A 23,991-nucleotide genomic window follows, 5' to 3' on the forward strand; every position below is an offset into this window, starting at 1 on the left:
TGAATTCTGACTGGCCAAGACAGGTGTTCCCTCAAAGTCTTGAGTAGTAAAAGGCTGAAAGCCATCTTTGAGATGTCCATCAGTCAACGCATTTTTCTTTCTGTACTTCAGAACAAGACCCATGTGTTCCATCAACATGTGTTTAGTCATGAGAACAAAGAGAAATGCTCTGTGACCAGCAATCAGCTCAGGAGTGTAACTCACCTGGGTAACAAATGGCGTTGACACACTGCTGGTCTCCAGACAGTGTCGACTCTTCTCTTAAAGGAGAAGTGTTGGTTTTGGTGCTTCACAGGCTAAGGTACACTTTACAGTATTCCGGGTTGTAAAAGCTAAACTCTTGAAGAGTTAATTAATTTGGAAAAAGCTCAACTGAAAGCAACCAGTCTTTATGCAATACACACAAAAATGTTGTTTCAACTTTTAATTATTACATGTTTTATCAGCACCTTTATAGAAAATATTGTCAATGTAATTTTTTTTTCTGTGAAAAGCATGTTATTCTTCAACAGGGCTTCACTTAGTTTACATTTAGATAAGGCCTTGGAGCGTTGCAGTGGTGGTCAGGAGTTTAATGTGGCCTTAAACTGGAAAAAACAAAAACAACTGACTCTGCCCTTCCTTTATCAAGATTTCTATCCTGCTTTGATCTCAGACACACAGTCACTTATACACCATATGTAATTGTTGTCTAATTGTGTCTGCAAAGTTTTGTAAAAGCAACAGTTTCACTTTGACAAGTTTCTACCCATCCACTTAGCTCTCAGAGAGTTTATATTCCTTTGTCCAAACAACAGATTTGAGTCTGCTGGTCAGTCGTTTATGTGAGAGAGGAGGACCACAGTATGTGGGGAATGTTGATCCTACTGTTTTCCAAAGGATGATACTCCACTTGGGCTACTGGACAGCTTCATTTGTCAAGGTGTCAGTGAAGCCACTTCCAGAGAATCTCGGCCTAATCTTGGGTGGAAGAGACAGGACAGGGGCCTCTTATCACCCAGGGGGGCTCATGTTTGGCAGCGCTGCATTTCAAAAGGTAAGGAGCTGAAAAATGTGACTGAAAAAACATCAAATGTCTGGACCCAAAACTCTGCTGCTTACTGAAAGAGCACACTGAACAGTACAGCTATATTCTATGATCACTTTTTCATGTAAACATTTACTATTTTTAGGAACTTTTAAGTATAATTAGACCACTTTTTCCAATTGCAATCATAAATCACTCACTCAATTACCAAACGATTATAAAACATCACATGATTAACTGTTGTAATCATTTTAGCAGTTGCAACAAAGATGAGAAAAGTCTGAATGCTTCATACAAGAGGAAGTGAAACATTTTCAAACTATAATAGCACCTAGTATAGCGCATACCTCTGCCAAGGCCAAACAGTCCTACAAATATCTGTCGTAGCTATTATAATAGAACACTAAAAGGAGAAGGAAGTAGTCTGATAATATAAATGATTTATTTTTCATAAAACATAGTAAGTGCAGCTTTGTAATGTGTATTCAGCGTTTTCTTACACCAGATCCGAATTATTACCTGGATCTTCACCAAATTGTACAATAGTTCCGAACACCATAATTGATGATTTTTTACATCAAGCTCAATACATTATTTCCTGTGAAAGTAACACTAATGTTGAAAAATACCTTATCTCACAATGCTAAGGAATTCGGAGCCGATATTGATTAATATTTTGCATTTGTCTACGTGTTAAATCAATGTAGAGACCTTGTGTCATTTATCTTCTCTGTATCTGACTTTGAACCATTGTTGGGACAGTTAACACGAACAGATAACGGATGCCATTCAACAAGTTACTGTAAAATGCCCATGTTGTTTCTATATTTCAGAGATAAAATTCAGTGTTTGTCGAAAAGTGGCATTTAATTACCTCCACCAAGGAGTTTATGTTTTCACCTGTATCTGCTTGTTGGTTTATTTTTCAGCTGGATTATGCAAAAAGCACTGAACTGACTTGCACAAAATTGATGGAGGGATGGGGCAGGGACCAGGGAAGAAGCCATCAAAGGTTTTTGCAGATCTGGTTAAAGGAACGAATCCAGGAATTTTTTTTTAATCACTTTCCTTAACATTGCCATATAGGGGATTTTTCGAAATTTTCGTCAATATTTGGCCCATGTGAAGGTATGCGCTCTACTCAGTGCCATTCTAGTTTTTTCTGTGGCAGCAGTACACATGGAAAAAGATCTCTCCTATGTGTATTGATTTAAACTAGGGCTAGGTTACAATGGAAAAACACAGACATGGATTTATGTGTCAGCAAACTGACTCAAAATAACTATGTCTTACTTTTTTGAGCCGTGGTGTGCGCTGTCAGATCTAATATTTGCAATCATAAAGATAAATCTATTTAGTGTCAGTTTCTAAACCAACACTTACAGTAAAAACCAAGTCCGTGTCATCTCAAGAAACTCAAGTGTCTTTGTGCGAGGGTTTTCATTGCATGTGCCCACTGCTGAGACCTGAATACCAAAGTTCTTGTGTGCTGGCCCAGTGAGACCCTTGATGTATGTGACTGCAGCCCTCCCTCTGTGACAGGGCTTCGAGTTTTTGGGGTGATCCTGGCTGGTTTTTACACATTGAGAAACACACCCCTCCTTTACTCCTTTCAGGGGGGACAAGCTTTTCATGGGACTAATTGGAGTGTGCAAGCCATCACAGCTGAAGTGCTCCCGCAGGGCCTCTCTTTCTCTTTTTTCTCTTTTTTTGCCTTCTCCCCTCCTCCAACGCCCAGGCTTTTATTATCATTTGCCATATCGAGTAAACAACCTGTTAGTGTAAATTAGGGTCCGGTGAGTGATGAAGCGACACATCCAGCCCCTCCTGCCTCCTTTGCCTCTGCTTTCTCTTCTGTCCCTTGCCGTCACACTCTTTCCATCCCTTTGAGCTCTTTCCTCTTTTGTGCCCCCACCCTCTGTTCTGCCTTGTTTGGCACGCAGCCTTTTCAAAGACAGTGGTAGTGATGGTGGCGGTGTGTATGTGTGTGTGTCTGTGGATGCAGGGGGTCTGAAATGAAGATTGAAGCAGACAAAAAAGCCCTGGCGCAACCTTGAGGTGGAAATTAATAATGATAAAAATAATTACTGCCCCACTCCCCTTGCCCACTCCTCCCCGACCTAGTTTTCATAATGGAGAACGATAGCCCCCAGTCGCACACTGTGTGTGTGTGTGTGTGTTTAAGTGTGTATTAGTGTGTGTGTATAGAGGAAGGGGCTGCAGAATCGCCATGGTATAATAAGGATGGATGTAGGACAGGACCTACATGAAGAACACACAGAGGCCATCAGGTATGGAGATGTGTGCTGCTCTTGATAAAGACCGCTACAGGTAAAACAGATGGCTCTGGCACACACTAGATGCTTCACCATCTTTCTGCCTCTTGTGAATCACAAAACACTTTGTGCTCATGTTCTTTCTATCTTAGAGAGGTGGGACCTTGCTAACATTTCAAGTCTTCTCATTTTGGGCAAATGGATTTGTGTGAGTGTGTGTTTGAGCACACTAACATTTTATAATGATGAACTATGACACAATTACTGTCTTTGGTGACATATAGTGTTTGTGTGTGTGTGTGTGTGTGTGTGTGTGTGTGTGTGTGTGTGTGTGTGTGTGTGTGTGTGTGTGTGTGTGTGTTTGATACACTCACATTCTTTCTAATCTGATGCTACCTTATGTCGCTGCTCAGATGCAAGCCTCTAGTCTGAGGACAGAAGCATTAAATGTTATTAACAGTGCTGCTGTTGGAAGGCAGATGTAAAATCTGTAAGAACTGGCATTAAAAGGCTAAGGCCATGTTCAAACCAAAAAAATAAAAAACATGGGGCTACAACAGATTCTACCTGAAAAATGTGATTGTACATATTCAGTTGACCAGTGGAAGACAGTGGACTGCATTCTGGAAAAATCTGAGCCAGGATCAGCTTTTTACCTGACAACCCTGAGATTTTTGCATCAGCAAACCCATTGTGTCAATGCAGTGGTCTCAGTGAAATGTATGAAGAGACTTAAACACAGTGCTTTTGTCTAAATAAGTGAGGCTAATTAAAAATAATAGGCTGTGTGGGTTGTCAGTATACCAGCCATGTAAACTATACTCTAGAAATATAGTGGCCATCCACTTCATTATTTATTACATTGTCCATCCAGGATATAAACATGTTTTAAATAAACAAAATAAAGAGGCTACACTTGATGAATTTTATAGTTTGCTGGGCTCAGTTGGCGTATCAGAGGCAAACATTATACTGGGGACATGTTATTAAAAATGTATTATGAGATTTCTAAAATTTTCCAGTGGACCTGTTTACTTAGTTTAGTGGGCAAGGCCTGCTCCCCATCTTGACCTGTCAGTATTTAGCAGAAAGTCTTTGAGGCCAACCAAAAGTCTGTTGGTTAAAGTGGTCCCTGGCCTCTCCAAGCCTGAAAAGCCGCCTTCTTCAGCTTGAAAGCCTCGTCCACTGCTGATGTTCCCCAGCAGGTTCTTCTGTTGCAACTGTGGCAGGCACCGAAGACCTTCCAGCTTTGAACCAGGTCTTTTCAGGTTCCATGTTCCCAGCCTCCTTGCAGGAATAATCCCCCCAGGACACCCACGCAGTCGCATAATGACGGGTCTCTCATTCTCAGAATGTGCCGTAGGTTCACAGGACTAACAGCTGGGAGCTGACGCTGAATTTTAACTGTTACCAGTGGAGCACTGCCGTCCTCAAGTCAGAACAGAACGACAGAGGGAGCATTAACAAACTCCTGACTTACACATCCTCCGTGGACTTGGGGAAAACTTTGCCCATCTCTCTGGCAAAGGTCACTGAGGTTGTTAAAGAGCTCCACAGTGGCAATGGGCCAGTGATAGTGATGTTGAAAGATTGTTGAACTCCTTTGGGTGTCACACCTCTTCAATGTTACGTAGAGGGCAGTGCCATTTGACTGGTAGAAAGAGATTGTGGTTTCGATTTTTAAAAACAAAGATCTGATTTTCAGAGTATCACATTGCTCAGCCTCACATTCTCCCCTCAATCCTTTCGTAGAATGACAAACTTCCTTGTAGCTACTCAACAATTAGTTCTCACGAGGTATCATATCACTATCATATCATATCACATATTACTGTTTGATTTATACAGCAGCCTCTTCGCTAGTTTTAATGCATTTTCTTTAACAACTCTCTATGTGGAGGTTCTCCAAATAAAGGTGAGGAGATGTGTTTGCCAGTTGGCTGGCAGGTGTAATGTTTTTTAGTGTGAAGTAATGCGTAACAGTCACATTGCCAGTGGGATATTAATAAGACAACCACATCGGGAAGTCTGGAGCCAACTGGACATCTTGGAACCACCTAAAAACAAAAACTGTATATTTTACATTTTCCACCTTGAAACTAGTGCCCCCTTGTGTCTTTTAGTCAAATATATACACATTGTGTTTTTATCCATTTGAGATGGATTGCAATTAATACCTAGGATTGGAATACATTGACGTGCTTCCAGTGAACACATGCGATTGGATTTCATCTTCCCATTCACATTTGATTTTAACTGTGAAAACTGAAATATCAACATTTGTGCTTGACCATACAGCTAGTGAAGAGGATTAAAAAGGCTTTTTGGTACCTCAATTAGAGGGCTTCAACATCAAAACCTTACACATTGTGATTTTCTGAAAAGTGACATCTCTAAGGTGGGTCAGCTTACTTGTATAAAGGTGGCACTGCTCAAAAATATGGGGCAATGTGGCTTTTATTTCACCCAAAAGGAACTTCTTGTTAGATTATCCACTTACTTCAAAACTTGAAAGTTAAGAGGTACATTTTTTTCAGTGAAGGCTCAAAGCTGTAACTACATATGGCAACATTTACAGAGTGGAATGCTATCGAAGCTGCACATGAGGACTTAAGCTCTTTAAGAAGTCTCACCGGTGAGTTAATGCAGTTAGATTAATTAAAAGTGCTTAATTAAGGCAATGAGGGGCTGGAGGGTGGCAGTGGACTGGTTGAGAGGAACAGCAAAGGAGAACTGAGATAACCTCTGACCTCGCTCTCCATTCTCAGCAGACTTGTCCACCTAGCTGACCTCCTTGAGCAACTAGGGAGGACACACTCTGCACAGTGTTTCTGAAAAGTTATTGCCTTTAGTTGGACCATACACTTTTTCTTACTACACTTTCTTTCTCATTCCTGTTGTCTTAGAAGTCATGATAAACTAAACACCAAACATTAAAACACACCTGTTCTTGTGGAGCCGCTGTCACGCTTTCCACATCACTTTATTTAGCCCTCTGATGTTGTGTTGTCCCATGGGATGCAGAGCTGCAGGGGTATGGTCACAGTATAACTGTGGCCTCTATATGAAGAAAAGAATTATTTCCTCTTTTGAGCCACTGTGATAACTTAGTGATTTAAGATTCTGGGAGAGAGTTATTGCTGTACTTAGTTCCCATGGATGAAAAAAACAAACCAAAAAAAAGAAGAACTAAAACTCAAACACATGAATCTCACCAGACATAAAGTGCACTCAGTGGAGAACGAATTGTGAAAGACTGTAAAGATGATGAGGAGAGCTTGGAGCTGTCGTTTTGCATTTTTATGTTTCAAACCTGACAGAAAGAGAGAGTGTTAAGTTTATTTCAGCGTTGAAACTCACAGGTTTTCTTCAAAAAACTGATTGTAAGTAACTCTATTTGAAGCATCTCTAGGCGGTGTAGTTTATTTGTAAGTTACTTGCAAGTTCAAATAGATCAGTCCGGCCACCATAAATAGAAACAGAAATCGACAAAGGGAGTACAGTTCCCCTTTAAAGTTGCATAATATTCGCATTTATTTCTCAGCCCTCTTGAATGTCTGTACTTCTGTGTGGATAAACATAGTGACTATAGCTGGCCTGGGAGCAGCAGCTGGCCTGGCAGGTGACTTATTTCACTTGAGCCAAATATAAATCTTTCTTGACACCAAAGTGAGGACACAGAGGAAATAGGCAGTATATGCAGCTCATATGTGTTTATTTGTAAATAAGAGTACACATGCATTTTGCTTCTGTGTGTATCTGCTTGTGTGTGTGTGTGTGTGTGTGTGTGTGTGTGTGTGTGTGTGTGTGTGTGTGTGTGTGTGTGTGTGTGTGTGTGTGTGTGTGTGTGTGTGTGTGTGTGTGTGTGTGATTCAGGGTTTAGACTGTTAAAGCATCTGGCCATGCCGGCCTGCCCGTGTGCTCCTGCTGAGGGTCAGTCAGGCTCGTCGGACGCGAAGCAGCTGATAGTGTGTGTAATTTGCTGACGTGTTTATGTCTGTAATAGGCACTTAAACACACAAACCCAGCAGGCAGCTAAACAGAAACACCAGAGGTGACGCTCATCGTTGTCAACAGCAAGTTCTTTAAGTTCCCCCCTTTACTTTGATAATTTATTTTATGTGGTTTTTCACTTTGGCCTTGTACCATGGAAGGTATTGTATAGCCACTGGGAACATTTTTGCATTTGTGATGCACTTGGAAAATTAATCTTTTTGTATCCACAAGGTCTGCTGAAAGAATAATCTGGGGGGGGCAAAATGTATGATTTACACACAGAGCAAGAAATGGATGAGCAGAGAAAGAGAGAGACATTGAGGGAGTGCGTGGCTGAAAAGTGTGAGGGGTGAAGATTCATGTTTTTTTTTTTTGTATTTATTCCTGGATGAAAAAGGAGATAGCAAGATAGGGGAGTGTGTACAGGATGGTAGAGATATACTTATCCATCATTTGATGAGCTGAGACGGGTGGGGGAGAGAAAGCAGCATTATGGCTGGTGTCTTCAGTATAGTGGTGGGTTAATCTAGAGCAGAGAGGCGGCGCACAATACTCTGACAGGGGGAAAAAAGTTGGAGAATCCTGTGGAAAAGGAGATTCTGATGGAAAACCCATGAAAAAAGCAACAGTAGAGAAGAAGAAAAACAAACCTGAGCGCTGCTGAAGACAAGAGGAGAGACTGAGAGGTACAGGGTTGGAAAAAGAGGGAGAGGGAGATCGAAAGAGGGGAGGGGGGAGAGGTGGGAGAGCGGCAGAGAGAGAAGCAGAGACGGGGAAGGAGAGGGAGGTGAAGAGAGCGGAAGAGGGAGGGAGAAAGGAGGTGTGATAGTGGGTGGGAGAGGAGGAGACAGTCTGGTGGATGGGCAAAAAGACAAAGGAAAGAGGGGAGAGTGAAAGGGATCTGTCAGAGGGCTGGTTAGGGATGAAGAAACTAACAGATGCATAGAGATAAGACAGCCAAGGTCTCAAGAGAGGGATACAAGAGTGCAATGTGGAGTAACACAGTGGTTTAGTGAGAGGTAAAGAGAAGGAGAGAAGAGGGGGGGAGGAAGAGATTAAGGAAAAGGCAGAGTGATAGACTGGCAGAGAGAGAAGAGGGAGGAGAGAAGAGCTGGATGAGAGAGAGGAGGGAGGCCGTCTCGTAGTGCGCATACAATACGCGTGGAGCTGGTGTTAGAGCAAAAGAGAGACAGAGAGAGGACGGGAGGGAGGGTGGGAGGAGAGAGGGAAACAGAGGGAGGGGGTGAGGTATTTAAACGCCAGAGCAGGACAGCACAGGCGAAGCTCTGAACTCCCCGAGAGTGAAGGTAGGACAGGGAGAGGAAGCAGAAGAACAGAGCTCTACAGTTTTCCTCACAGACAAGCCTGCACACTTACACACATAAATCTCACACATACACACACACACAGACACACTCTCGAGCACACACTTTGGGACTTTCGACTCATCTGTGGACTCCAAGAGCTGTCCTCTGGAACTCTACCTGTGCCTTCCTTGCTCCCACTCAATCTCCTCACCTCTTCACCCGCCTCCACTCCTTAGTCCCTCGCTTGGTGAGGGCAGATGACCATGGTGCGGGCCTCTCTCGGGGGTGCCTTAGGCTGTGCTCTGCTGGCCCTAGTCTTGGGGAGCAGCAGCATGGATTTCGGGGCGCCCCCTGCGAGCTTCTACCCCCGTTTCAACCCCTTCTTCTTCCTGTGCACCCACCATGGGGAGCTGGAGGGAGCCGGGGTGGCAGAAGGTGGGGGAGAGGTGCTACTCACCCTCCAAATTACGGGCAACCCCACTGCCTACACCCCTGGACAGGAGTACCAAGGTGAGCACACCCCCTACGGTATCCAGTTTTTTTTACTGCATGCTGAAGCGATTGGGGTCTATTGTTTCAGTAATGAATAACATAAAAATAAGTGTTTTTAATTGATCCGATTGTAAAAGTCAGTGGTTGTGAAAATACAACTTGAATTATTTTAGAATAACTTTCCATTTACGAAAGAAATTCACTTTGAAATTATAGATGTTTTCTTGATGAATAGACATTACTAAATTTAGCTAAATTTGTTATTATGCCTAAGGTACATTACATTAAAGATATTAAACCAACTTCATTATCAAGAATTATACACACACGTGTAATTGAATACATTTCTTGCAGGTGTTTTGCTTCACACATAATATATTGCTGTGGTGTGTGCATGTGGGAGTGTGCAGTTTGTGTGGGGTGGCTGCTGTTGGAAACCAGCATTTATGTAACTGTAATAAGTAGTGATGCTGAGTGGGACTCCTGTTCAGTGCTTTGAGCAGCTTTGGTGTTTTACTGATCCGCGATCCTGATGCTCCCATGTGTAGGTGGCTTCTCCACAGGACTAACAGCGAGATCCCTCCAACTGAATGAGAGGCAGAGTGTGAAAACTGCGAGCGCGAGCGGACAAACAGAGCACCATAGAAAGAGATTCTCTGACTGACAGAAATAAAGATTAAGAGATCAGTAAACCATGCTCGGAGTGTTAGAGGAGACGGGGATTAATGTCCCCTCTCCCAGAATGATGCGCTGGCACCTGGTCCTGGAAAAAAAGATCCCCTCCGTCCTCCCAAACTGTCTCACAATTGCTCAGTCACTCACTCTCACCACTCACTTAACACTGGGGACAGTGACCCACACAGGCCCCCACAGACAGACTGAGGTCACATTCCCATGCGCCCTCCTGTTCTCTAAGAGTTGGACGTATACACATTTTATGTATGTTACTGATTATATCTAGCTTCCTAAATACACACACGTTTTGTGTACATTGCCCATATCTTTTACTAACCCTGTCTTTGTTGTACTCTACCTAATTAGATATGACAAACAGTGGATTTATTACACTGCTCTTGCGCTATTAACAACTGCATTCCATTATCATGGCAAATAAACCTCTTGATTGCAAAAAGGATATGTACAGCAGTGTAATTGTATATAGAAAGTAAAAGGATATGAGATGGCCAGGAAAACAGCAGGAAAGGAGAGGAGTCTGGAAGAAGCAGTATTATCTGTCTAAAAACAACAGCCCGGATCAACCCTTCAGTCAAGCACCTTTTAACGGGGGCCGGGCTTGTAAAGAGAACGGGTGGGGGGAGATTTGAATAACTAGCTGGTGGACGGGAGGGATAGAGCGCAAGGAGAGGTTTAAATAATTAGCATGAGAAATGTAGTGGACTGGGAGGAGGGAGAGATTTAAATAGGGCCACGGCTGGGATCGGATGGAGTAGGGGGAGATTTAAATGACGATGAGAGGATTGAGCTGATAAGGTACCAGCACTGGGGCTTGCATGAAAAAATGACAGGGTTCTAAGCTGCTCACTTTTTTTCTCCGTCCTATGTTTTGGCACATGATGGGGCAGCTCGCTGTTAAATATCTGGGGTTTTGACTGAGTTTGCTTGACAATGGAAAGATAAATGGCAAGTGAGCAAGTGAAACGTGGCTGGCTGGGTGCTTAGTTGTGCAATCATGAGTAATCCCAGTTTCTACCCCTTTTACACCTCTCTCTCATCCTCTCAAACCTTAATGGTTACATGCATCCTTAAATGTTCTTACCACGGCCACTGCCTAGCTCACTGTGGCAGGAGTCGGGTGGTTTGAGTGCTACATACACAGACTTGGATTGAGGGTGCACATGTACCTGCCTGCTCTGCTGAAAACAGAATGGGAGAGAAGCATAGCAAGGGAAAAACAGTAAATCTTCTGGTGATGTGAAGAATAGGGCAAGGGAAGTATTCTTGTGACATTTTTTGTTCATTTCTGCAAATGAACTTTTATATTTCAGCATGCTTCTATTATTTGGTTTGGTCTCAATTGTTTTTTTTTTTTGTCATTGCTTTTTATGTGCGCTCTGGGAATTAGTTTTGGATTACATTTGGTGTAATCTTCTAAAAGCAATGTGTCATCTAACCACTGAAAGTGCTGCATGTGGAAATGGTGGGAGGAAGGCTTTAGAGATGCTGGCCGTGTGTTTGAAGAGACTTAAAAAAAAAAAAAAAACTGAAGAAGAGCACGAAGGAGAGAGGTTGTTAGTGTAGGGAGGGAAAGTTAGGAAAATAAAAGAGACAGATGACCCCTTATAAAAGAGACAGGTTAGTGTCTCAAAGAACCACCTCAGCATTCAGTCCTGAGCAAGAGGAAGATTCTGAGTGGACAATTTGTCGTACAGTAATTGGGTTTCTGACCTGACCTCACTGCCTCTCGCTTCTCTGTTGCATTTGAGTGATAAGACCATGTGTGGGCAGCGTATTCTGAATGTGTGTGGCAGACAAGATTACTCTGTTTAGCTATCAGAATGAAATGACCAAGAGAGGTTACATTACTCTTTGTGTAAAATATTTGAGAGGGTGGGTGTATTGGCAGGGTCATGGTGGATAAAAATGAAAACAGAAATACTGTAGAGACACTCGGAACTGCTGGGAAACAGGAGGAGGAGAAATGAAAAGATCTTTGGAGTTTTGTGTGCTCACATTTAGACTCTAGGGTCAATCCTTGTACCAGACAAATGGAAACTAAGCTTCACTCACACACACTCACATACTGCCCACATATAGCCTTATCTTTCAGAGTAGAGAGAGAAGCAAAAAGAAGTGAGGTCACTCTGGGATTTGGGCCTGTCCTCTAAATAATCAAATTACCCTTTTGAACCACTTTTGCCACACTCAAGAAGCGGTTCCTTATTTCAGTAATGTCTAAGCATTTTTTTCATTTTGTGTCTGACCTCTTTTAACACTGCTGTGGGAATGCGTGATGTTCACCATACAGCAACCACATGTTTATAAGAAGCAACACCACAATACAAAAACCCAGAGCCCAGTTTCTAAACATAGTAAATCAAAAAGTGTTGTTTTTCATTCCTGTTGTTTCTTGTCCCCCTGCTTTGGAAACCTTGCATGCTCATTTACATGGATGAACAACAGTGTAAAGGAGAGGTGGTCACACAGTAGTGGGAGAACAGGAAGAGGCGAAATTCCTCTAAACAGTCAGTCTTAGTATTGGAAAACATGGCCTTTCCACTAAAGCACATTGGATTCAAATCTTGAATAGAGGGGACATCATTCGACTGTGTTATGCAGTCAGATTAGAAAGCACAATGGAAAAGACTGGCAAAGGAATGGAACAGCAGTGCAATGTCATCTGCAAGTCAGTGGAGAATAGCTGGAAGAATGGAGGTGCATGAGCAGAAATGGGGCCAGTGAGATTGATTGTCTTTGTATGTCAAGGAATTTTTACCATATTTTTCTGTCGATTTCATCCTACTTTGTAGTTATGCTTGTGCACTTTAGATGAAATCTACAGTTGTGTTTATCATGCCAGTGGTTTCGAGCACAGCGCATGTTTAGACAGAACACGCTGCTTTTTCTGGTGTCAATTAGTCTGTTATTTTAAAAAGCTTGAGTTTGTGCTTGTAATGACAGCATGTGTATTTGCAAATAGCGTACAGTTTTGTGTGTGTATCCATATGCAGGGTTAGTGATGTCAGGGTAAAGCACTGAATGAGCCACTCACACAGGTCCCTGCTGAGGCACGCAGGTTCAGGTTGGTAGCGTAGCTCTCCCTCTCACCATATTTATTGTTCCTATCAAACTATTGAAAACCAAACAATATTCAATGGGATCCTGCAGCGTGTCTCTATCACTCTGCCACAATAGAAAACAGAAGGCGAAACAAGGGTGCAAGGGAAGGTGACGGAGGGTAGAACTGCTTAGAGAACTAGTTGACACTACAGGCTGAAATGGCCATTGCTAATCTGTCGACGGTCTCTACGGCAGTCCCTGATCCACGGACCTTTTCATGTGCAAATGATTGAAGAGGCCCAAGAAACAATCAACATTTCAAGGAGATTTGGACTTTGCCACTAAATGACATTCTTAATGGGAATTTGGAGATAAATTCATCCCCACAAAATGCCATCAGCTCTTCCCATGATAACCTATCAGATTAGACATTGTAAATTACTTCAGCAGCTCTCCTGCCAACCACCAGAATCAACTCAGTGTGCCTTGCAATGGGAAAAAGGCCATTATCTGCCTGCAAAGTTGATTACTTGTTGTGGTTGGGGGAGTTTTTCTGTGAGTGTTCTGTTGACTGATGCCTGCTGAACAACAAGACAGCCATGTTGAAGTGAAGGTCACACACAAGGCTGTAGAAAAGCAGATATTATCTTACCGTACACCAGGATCATATCAGTATAGCCACAGTGAGACGTCATGGAAACTAGGACCCATCTTTAAGTCTTCACAGAAGGTGCTCAAAGCCGTCTCTGTCTTTAGATTGAATGCCAAAGTGGGATCAATCTGCTGTGACTTAAGCAGCCCGTTGGATGTCATCATCACCTTCTGCAGCACTTAACCTCTGAGGGGACCATTAAGGGTCTTCTTTCTGACCTCTGACCACTTCTTGTCAGTGCTGCATTGCTTGGAGCTCTGTTCCTGCAGAGTGATTAGATTTGGCCGGTGTCCCTACTCTTCCTGTCCAGCAGTGTAGTGCTCCTTGCATCTATGTTCAGCTTAACTGTAGTGATTTACATTTATCTATTAAAAAGACGAGGAAAACTCTAAGTATTTCCTACAGTGCAGCAAGCATTGGTCAGTGAACCATCAAATGACTGGCCTAGTTTTCATGCAGACATCCAGTTTAGGGGAGCAGGGACACTGTAAACGAGGCAAGAGTGAGGAAAGAGTAGAGGGGATAGGGGCTAATGGTTTAATAGGGCTCTCTTGTGAGCAAAGGAAAAGCAACATGCGGATAGCACTTGCACTTTCAAGTGGTCCAAACCCGTGTATTCATTAGCTTCCTAGCTCTTCAGCCTCTCTGCCTCCTGCTGCTTTGTCTGAATAGGTCACTTCACTGAGTAGAGGGAAGTGTGTCAAGTGTTACTGTTTGTATGGGCTTGCTGGGTGCATTTGGATGTTCTGTCTTTGTGGACATTGAATGATGAACCATTTAAAGAGCATTGTATTCACTGAGATATGCCAGTTTCCTTTATACGAAGGAGCAGATGGGCGAGAAATGAGAATGGATATTCATTCGGAATATTCCCTTTGTCACACATGCACGCTTGGCCATGCACACAGCACTCAGCTCCTAGTGGGTGATCTATCATGACATAGAGACAGGTCAGACGTTCCGCTGGCTAACCACAAATGTCCTGATCAGCGGGCTATTACAATTCTTTGTGTCAATCTTACAACAGCATATGACACGATAACATGAACAGGTTGGCATTTTCCCCCTGTCAGGTGCTAAATGGCTGTGTCAAGTTGATTTTAGAAGAGCATGCTCTAGTTATAATGAGTTACTGTACAAACCTATGAAAATGTAATGATGCAATAACAAACTGGCAGTGACAGATATATTTGCTGTGTCTCTACCTTTGTATTTTCTCATAAAGAATCAGTGAGCTGCAGCAGCTCTGAAGAACTTGAAGCCATGATAGCTGAGATGGGCCAGATGCCACCTATATGCTACAGTTATGGAAAATTGGTTTATTGCATCAGAGCACGGCGAATCGCCTCAGATAATGGTGACATTGTTAGCCTTTGCCAGGCTGGTGCCAGAATGATGACAGCATGGTGCCAGGTGTGGTAGATGGAGCTAAAAATGAAGGCAGCGAGTGGATCCATGCCAGGCAGAGGTGTGTGCCTGTGCCAGTCTTATCTGGGCAAGCGGCAAGGAACTCTTACATTTTTTTATTTTCAATTTCCTCAACGGGTTCATTTTTCAGCCAAAACAAGAAAACTCTTAACAAGCAAATGTGAGTTGTGTTTTCAGTAACTTTCATGAGTGGGCAGACGAGTGGGCGTAAGTATTTTCAGGATGTTGGAGTGTGTGCTTGCCTGTTGGGGGTTGGCCGATTTGGAGTGCCTCTCTGTTGATAATACAAGCTCGGGTGTGCAGATGGTAGACTCCCGCTCCCCTAGTATGTACCTGCTTGCTGTGTTTCCCTTGTGTCCCTTTTCAGGTGTCAGCGGGTATAAGTTTTAGACAGCACAAACACTAAACGATTCTACTACTAGCACACCTTTAGCAACATGTAAATCATCCAAACTATTGTGGCATGATGAGGTTTTACATGTCTGAAGCACAATGGTTGTGTTCTTGTTGGTTACTTGCTTTCATATCTGTTGTTTCTGAAGATTAAGTATGATGAGGATTGCTGTATTTCAGTCATTGTAAGTATATCAGTCTCTATGGTAAACCATAGTGGGAAAAAGAACACCAGCTCACAGAGCCCACACAATATACTCTACACCCTGAGGGTACGGAAGAATCTCAACCACACTGTATTTGCTGCCTAAGTTTTCTAATAGAAACCCAAGGGACCCTCCCTTCAACAGTCTATTTAAATGATTTTTTTATTGGCACATTACAGTCCCTCCCCTCTGCCTCTGCCTCTGCCTCTGCCTCTTTGATGTCTATTTTCAATTTACAAACAGGTTGTACACATAAATCCAGTTTTTTTTTGACTTCTCAGAAAGCTCAAACAGCAGGTCTACATATGAGAGCTCTGTGTGTCTATGCAAACTCATGCTAATGTTCTCATCCCAATCTACCTCCTAACAATGGACCAGTGTTCATTGTCTTTAAGGAGTACCAAGTGGCTCTAAGCTGGATTTTGAAAAGTGATGGATCCTTTTTAAATCTTTCTTCCCTCCTCCTTATCCTTCATGTTGGACGCGTTGTTCTCATGGGGTGGTTTCCCAGCCGCCGTTGATTGGCGTGTCAGCTTTGCCGATGGCCTCTTCCTTTTAGAGAGTGGAGCTCCTGTTGGAGGATTGTGTACCTCCTCCTCCTTCTTCTCCTCCTCTTGCTCTGGATCCTCCTCCTGGCGGCTTCATTGAGAGAGCCATAATCCCTGCTTGGGGGCCAGTGTGTCGTCTGTGCTGATAGCATTCAGAGGGCCTTGTAGCGCTCCAATGGACTCACTACAGAGGAGGCGGCATGGTGCAACTGGCTGGGTGCTGGGCACACGTGCGTGGCACAGGCGGATTAGCACCAGCCCTACCCCCCATTCAGCACCAGCCTCTTTCAAATAACCAGACCCACTCTGCCCAGAGAGACACAGCAGGCTGGCAGAGGCAGATTACACATCTTTGCACATACACAAGCTCACACATATTCCTGCCCAAAGTGACAGCATGGTTGAGGGGGTTGGTGTTTACAGGGCCCCTGATGCTCTGTTGTGAAATCCCACATATCAAACCTCATACCTCTAGCCCCCACAGGTCCATGTGTCATCAGTGAGCTCCGACTCAGGATTAGAACATCCACAGAGATTTTCCCAGTAGGCGACAAAAAAGATTAGGTACATTTATCTTGCTTTTTGGGTTTATCAGCAAGATTTCTGAAGTGCAAGTTTAGGTTTACTTTTCACATGTTATCAATAGTAATTGTCCCTTTGAAATTGAACAGCACTGAACTAGTGACATATTAGATAAACCAAGGAGTACCCAGTGGACCAGTGCGTCTTACACCTCAGTGGATTAAGTGTTTGATTGTACCTTGCTTTTCAGGGAGTCTGTGTCTGGTGACTCAAATTCCGAATGCTAGAGCTCTGGACTGAAGAATAAATGAAGCTTCACCTCCCCACCTCACTGTACCCTGTAGAGACAGACTGTGTCCATTCAATGTAAGGGACAGAGTTCTTCTCTCAATGGCTGATCCTCAGCTTCACTTTTTCCTCAAAAATTAATGTGGAGCTGGGAATGTGTCCATCACCTGGTGATCAGTGCTCCCTTTCACAGGGACCAAAAATATGAAATGAGAGCATTTCTTTACCAGACCTTAACATTTACAACAGACCCCTGAGATTGTAATTTTTTTTTTTTTTTTTGCTTACTTTTCGATCACTCAGTGAATTAGCTGGTAAGTAAAGAAGTAAGGTGAGGGAGTGAAGAGAGCGAAATACCTGTATACTCAACCTTACGTTTAGTAGCATCCATGCCAGATGAAGGTACTTGGGTGTCACAATGGGAACAGAAGAAAGAAAAAGAAGTACCAAAAAGTAATTAAGAAACCCCAAAACTAGTATATCCTCATCAAGGTACATGGAAATATTTTGCCTCCTGTAAGTGACTGTGCTTGGGGCTGTGAATGATGCTGGGCCAAATTTTAATCCAGTGGACTACTATACCAAGGTTCCACTCCTGCAAACTGCAGAGATCATAAATGCAGCACTTTTGGTCACACACATACCAAGACAGACACCTTACCACAGACCACCTCATCTGAACACAAACATCACACTGTCTTTGTCGGTGACTAAACACCTTTGGTTATGTGCAGATATCATCATGGCATGACAGCAGAGGAAACTGATTGATAGAGTCATTGAGTGATCCCCGCTATCGAGTGAAAGCAGAGGTCTGAGGTAGAGGTTGAGACAGAAAAGAGGTGGGATGAGAGCGGGGAGATGGAGGGTTGCGTGACAGCGTTAATTACAACAATGGGTGTATTCTTACAAAGCTGAGCCGGTGTGATTAAGACTAGATGTCAAGGGAAATGCTCCCCATTGATCCACTGCCAGTAGAGACCATCTAGTCTTTCATTACTGCAACCAGCTTGTTAATTAGAAATCAATCTTTCCCCTCTGCTCTATGCAGTCCCCTCCACACCACAGTGCTACTCTCTTTCCACCAAAACATTCATACCCAAAAGCTATGGAGGCATGTCAGACTTTGACTAATGTCAGTACTTTTTCACTTAGTTGGCCATAATCTGTCATTTTCATGCCAGAAAAGAGCAGGGAGCGGAGAGCAAAACAGCGATGCACAATATCCTGCCTTCCTTTCCAACTCCCAAGATGTCTTTGAGTTCTTTAAAGAGTTTGCCAAACTCTAGGATTGCTTTAAAATTGAGAACAGAATTCAAATTTACTAGCTGAATAACAGTCATAATGTTGTCTTTCAACTACATCTGTGTACAGTTTTATATTTTTAGGATCAAATCTTTATCTTTAAAGGAGACTCGTATTACATCATTGACTTGTTTTGATTCCATAATGACTAATTTGGATTACTCGATCTGTTGACATGTTATATGATTATGTAATGTACTACTCTTCTGAATGAAAGAAGCATCATCTGTAAAAAGCAAAAAAAAACAAAAAACTACACTGTACAAGATTTTTGTGTTGAGTGTTGGCTGACATTTTTGTCTCCTAACTATCCAGATAAGAACAAGTGTTGTAATGATGAAAATATTGTGAGTAGAGAGTATGAGAGGGGAAAGTCCATGAGGAAAAGATGCTGAAAAGCACTGGCAGAGCGGAGATGTAAAGGCTACCTCTGTGTAAAATGACAGTTCCATTACTCGTATTAGAGCTATTATATCTTTGAATGTGGGAACATGGTAGGGACTGCTCTCAGCCTGGAATAATGGACGCAGCTTGAGCCATGTGTGTGCACACATGCATGTGCATACAATAGTGCAGCCTAACAGGCCGCGCAGATGTCTGGTTCTGCAAAAGGTAGATGTGTCCCGATGTTTCAGGGCAGTGAGCATTCAAAACTAGGTACAGATTTGATTATGTTACAGGCATAGGTAGCAGGACTCATTAGTGGGCTAATTTTGTGCGTCAGCTTAAAAACATGTTAAGATATATTTTACTTACAAATGCTAATCTCCATTCTTTTGGTGATAACTGAAGGGCTCTCACTTTTTCAAAAAATCAAGTTCAACTTGGCACATAATTTGTTCAAACTAATTTGAATGTATCCATATACTGAAAATCCATATGACGAAACGTATTGGCAGTCATACGATGTTGTCAAGTTGCCGTTGCTCCACTCGTTTCCGACGCCTCTCCTGCCTCACTTGGACGGCAAGCTAACAGGTGAGTTCTCAGATTTGTAATCATTGTACAGCAAGACAGCGCTCATTACAATGTCGGTAAAATAGCCTTGTCTTTGTTGGTAATTTTACTGTTTATGAAGAGAGAGAAGAACCCAAAATACTTCATGGACCTGCTGGACCTCAAAGAAAACTGCTTCAAATGGTCTGTTGCACTTATAGACTGTAAATTTTCAATTCAAAAAGGGCATTACAGTTAGAATGCTTATTTTTTTCCCCACGTTCAAGCAAATTTTTGAATTTTGAATAAAGGAAGTGACAGCCCTAGAACCCAATGAAACCATGCCACTCTTGACAGTGGCTCCCAGAAGTCACAACTGTATTAAGTAAAAGCTCAGTGTTTTTTTGAAAATCCGTGCATGCTGTATGTAAGAAAAGCTGACTTGTTTTTGGAACACTGACAACAATTGCTGTCTAACATAAAGTGAGCACCATGTCTTTCACTGTTCACAAAGCTCAAGCTGTTCAAAAGTCCAGTTGGATACTCTGATAAAAACTGCAGTTTGAAGTGTCAGCCCATGAGGATGGCTAAGAGGAGGGCAAGTGCACCTGGTGCTAACTTACTTACTTATTCTCTTTCATCTCACAAGCCTTAGTAAGCCTGGAATATGCAATGTTGGATATACAGGGATGTATATTTAATCATAATTCAACAAAAAACTGTTTTTTGAAACTATTATATTTTTTAGGTTCAGTATGAAAATAAAGTCTTCACTTTAGCTTTTGGAAATAATTCAATAAAAATACTGAGCTATTTGAATAAAACATAGACTGAGTGGCTCGAAGACACTGACATTTATTAAGTTTGGTCCATTCAACTCCTTTAATGTGAGGAGGGGTATATGTTGTGTGTCACCAACATAAGACTACCTCTCAACTAAAACAATGATGGACTAGACTCCCCCCCTCCAGTAGTTTGCCTCCAGTACAGGGCTGTATTCTCCCGTGCTGTACACCTGCCATTTCTGCAGTGGCTACAAATTCATCCATAACATACAGTACTGTGTATCAGGTTACATAATGCCATCAAATAGCCAATTAGCATTATACCAAAATTAATGAAATTTGAAATTTTAATGACATTCATTTTCACAGTAGTGGTAGAAAAAACACAACTGAGAAAGAAGGGAGCATAGGTTTATACAGGAAGTAAAGCCAGCCAAATTTTGTTCTTTTGATTTGTATTGGACTCCCTTCAGTGATAAAGATGGAGATATTAATTTCAGAAGTTGAGCATCTATGGGTCAAAGAGTGAACAACAACTTGGCATCACCAAAACTTTTATCTTCCTAGTGAAGTATTAGCATGCACTCAGGGCAGAGATTTAATGAAAGAGGTGATTTGGTTCTCACTCTCATATTCGATATTGGATTTGATGGCGTATGGGACAAATTTACAAAACAACAGTGCTGGGAGACTTTGGATGCTTTAAAATCTTAACAATTTGGCCATTGTGCTGCAGACCTCTAGCAATTAAGTTAGTGTTGGTATTGGCCAATTAAGAGGTGTGTTCCTAAATAATAGCACTGTTGTGAGGAGCTGTTTTACAGTTGTGTTATTTTGAAGAATCATACTTATCCCCTCTCTGCTTGCCACATTTAATTCAGATTGATGTGGGTATTGAGTGGTTGTTTAAAGTATATACATTTTTTGGATGAGTAGGTTAAAGTGGACAGAAAGGGCATCACTTTTGTTGACAAGCGCATCTGTCCTTCTGAATGTCTTTTCCAAATCCCTGCTCTTTTTCGTGTAAAGTCTCAAGGCCTTGCTTTGATAGATGCCTTCCGGTCATGGCTTCGTTGTGAAGCAGTTACGGGTGGACCGCTGGGGGTTCGGGGAGGAGGGGGACAGACCAGCTTTGGGAAGGAGACGGCGGTCATATAGGCTAAATGACCGGGTGTCCCTGAAAGGGACATAGCAGGCAGTGAGGTTATATAGGCTGTGGCTGACAGCTTGGCCCTCATTGCCTCCCTCCTGGCTCCTATCAGGGCAGCTCCCAACAGAGCAGGTGAGATGGGAAAGCAGTTATGCAACACTGTTGGTCTATGTTCATGGTCTGCATTCTGTCTGTGTGAGCTGTCACAGCTGGCTTACTAGTGGGCTTTGTGTGTTTATCTGTCTTTAGGTGTGTGTTTCTGTGTTTCTGTGCAAATAGGTTAGCATGTGATGAGGTGTCTCTTTACACATACAGATGGATGTGTTTTATGTAATTTACCTTTCCATAGTCTTTTTATATATATTTACTGCCACTGTTTGTGTTTTTGGGTCTGTGTTGTGTGTAAGGAGCTGTGGTTTGCGTTTTACCCCATTTTTCAGGCAGACTTTAAGACACTTGTTATAGTGTTTTTCTACATTCCTTGGATTTTCTCTAGGAAAGGCTGTGGTGACCTTTCTCAGTAAGCTGTGTTTGTTGACATTAACATTGTATTATCTGGTTCATGGTTCTCACGCTAAACACCTTGGCTTTAGATGCATTAGCCTGTTAAGTATGGCTTTGATAAGTGACGGAAATGCTATGCTTGTAAGGGCAGGATGGCTCAAGCCTTTTCTTTGTCTGCAGAACACATGGTGTTAATCATAAGGACAGCTCACTCTCCAGTCCTGGCAGTTTCAAGCGACAGAGGGAAAGAATCATGGGGTTCCTGAACCCTATTACAATATAATCCTTTACAACAACCACCAATTATGCATCTTAGGCTGAGTAATATTCCTTTAATCCTGAAAGTTTTGTAAATCAAATGCCTATCAGATGCTTTTATTTATTAATTATGCAGAATACTGTTGCTCACTACTTTATGATTCTGATTATTTGTATCAAGCTGTCTTTTGCTCTTAACACCTACAGTATTTTCTTACCCTGTCTCCTCTCATCCTATCAAAATTTCTTCAAGACTGATGAAGATGAACTCCAAGTAACAGAACTGTCACTCATCAAAACCCATTTAGAGTTTCGTAGCAGAGATTGGCACTTACATGGGATCTGCATGCTGTTTGAGGCCTCTGTACAATGAGCCTATGAATAATGTTGAAAGCCCAGAGAGATGATTCTCTATCAAAGCCAATCTCAGGTAAAGAGAATAGCCTTTGAGTTGTCACAATTTGATATGCTTCTTCTGAACATGCAATGTTCCCTTAGAAACTATGAAGAAATGTTCTGTCATAACTGATTTTGCCCTGTTGATTAGTGGATATGCCTTCCCACAGGGGTTGTTTGAGTCAAATGTCAACTTTTTGCCACATCACAAAGAATGAAAGGCATATATAGCCCATTGTGTGCAGAATAATATGTGGAGAACACTTGCAGATTCTATGAAAATTATGCCACTCTGAAAATCATAACAAAAAGAAAGAACCTGTTCTTAGAGCACTTATTTACAGAACTTTCAATTCTTATACTCTGGAGGCTTAAGAATCTTGGGCATATATAAAATGAGACTTCTGTTTTTGTAGGAAAACATATACACCTGTGCTTGATCGTTTTCAAGCATGCGACCCAAAGCCTCATATGAATGCCAACAGACACGCATACATTGTATCGTACAAAAGCAGCACAATGAAGTGTGATTGTGAAGCAGATTATGTGTGAGGAACAGGATGCTTGTGATAGAACTGCCTCTTCACTCCTGTTTTTTCTCCACGGCTGTTGCAGGGGTGAAGCCAAGTTAGGGAGGCAGGAAGGCTTCAGCTCCCCTCCTTGATAAACAGAGTAGAACCTCAACGAAGCAAATTGGACTGAGAACAAGAATAGGCTGCACCTTATAATCCCTGGCAGTGATCATGAAAGGACCAGTAAATTGGTTTTAATCACATTCAGCCCTTTTGCAAAAGATGTTGGAGATGTTGTGGTTAAGCAGACCTGTAGAAGCTCATGGCTGATAGGTTTTCTGTGATCTAGTATTTCACAGCAGCAGATGGCAGTGCCAGCAGGCCAGGAACGTGCCAGAAGGTTACGCAATGGAATGATGCCTCTAAGACCTGACTGGAACACCGCATGGCACATAGATGTGCAGAAACACACTTCCCACACCATATCCTGAAACTGTGGAGAAACATTCATACTTTCATGACTCGGTTTGTCTGCAAATTCTTGAACTCGTGTTCAGTCTAAAGGACCAGTCTTTCTTTTCCTTATCAGAGGAAGAAGCAACCTATTCTTCATGCTCTAATGCTCAGGTGACTGACAGTTTGAACCATTTCAGGAAGCTCAAAGTGAAGTGGCACCCCGACACTGGCATGACCATGGAAACAGATGGAATTATAGCTTCCCCATGGTCTGGCCTCCATTTCCTGGTCCTCTCCGGGGCACGTGTGTGTCTGCCAGTGGGATATGGGTCAGATGGTCGGCTATCTTTGTCCAGATTGTTGCCAGGAAAACCTCCATCCATTTGGAAACAAAAAGGGCATCCTCCTGGTTCACTGGGGAAAAAAATGGGGAATTCATTGATAATAAGTTCCACTGCAGTATTTCTTTTTTCTTGTCTTGCACAAATTACTTTTGTCACTATGTAGTTTGTTCTACCTTATGCTGTGAATATGGTACAGTACAGAATATGACATGTTCCGTCTATGGTATAACTGAGTGGTACCAAATCAAATCTTGTCAGAACCCCCTAGTGTAGCCATATCTTTCCAGTCTTACATACTTTTCTAAATGTTTTTTCTGAGACTTGTGTAAGTAAAGTAATGTTTATGAATGTAGGTGTGTTAAAGACTGGTGGGTGAGTAACAAAGAGCAGAAAGGAGCCGTTCAGGTCATGCCAACCACACCGGGACTTCAATGCAAGTGAACTAAGCTGCAATGTAAGTCAGCTCTTCTGT

The 23,991-nt window shown here is 42.4% G+C and overlaps 1 protein-coding gene across 1 annotated transcript in view; it reads left to right on the top strand.

Moving 5' to 3' along the window:
• Window positions 1–255: 255 nt before the first annotated feature.
• Window positions 256–23,991, top strand: part of reln (reelin) — a 102,519-nt gene continuing 78,783 nt past the window's right edge. Inside the window, exons 1-3 of the mRNA XM_040131962.1 lie at window positions 256–301; window positions 798–1,036; window positions 8,843–9,116. Coding sequence (XP_039987896.1) covers window positions 8,864–9,116 — 253 coding nt within the window. The 5' untranslated portion in view covers window positions 256–301; window positions 798–1,036; window positions 8,843–8,863. The remainder of the gene's footprint in view (window positions 302–797; window positions 1,037–8,842; window positions 9,117–23,991) is intronic.

The sequence above is a fragment of the Xiphias gladius genome, chromosome 8, assembly GCF_016859285.1.
Source record: "Xiphias gladius isolate SHS-SW01 ecotype Sanya breed wild chromosome 8, ASM1685928v1, whole genome shotgun sequence".
In the NCBI taxonomy this organism is placed as follows: domain Eukaryota; kingdom Metazoa; phylum Chordata; class Actinopteri; order Istiophoriformes; family Xiphiidae; genus Xiphias; species Xiphias gladius.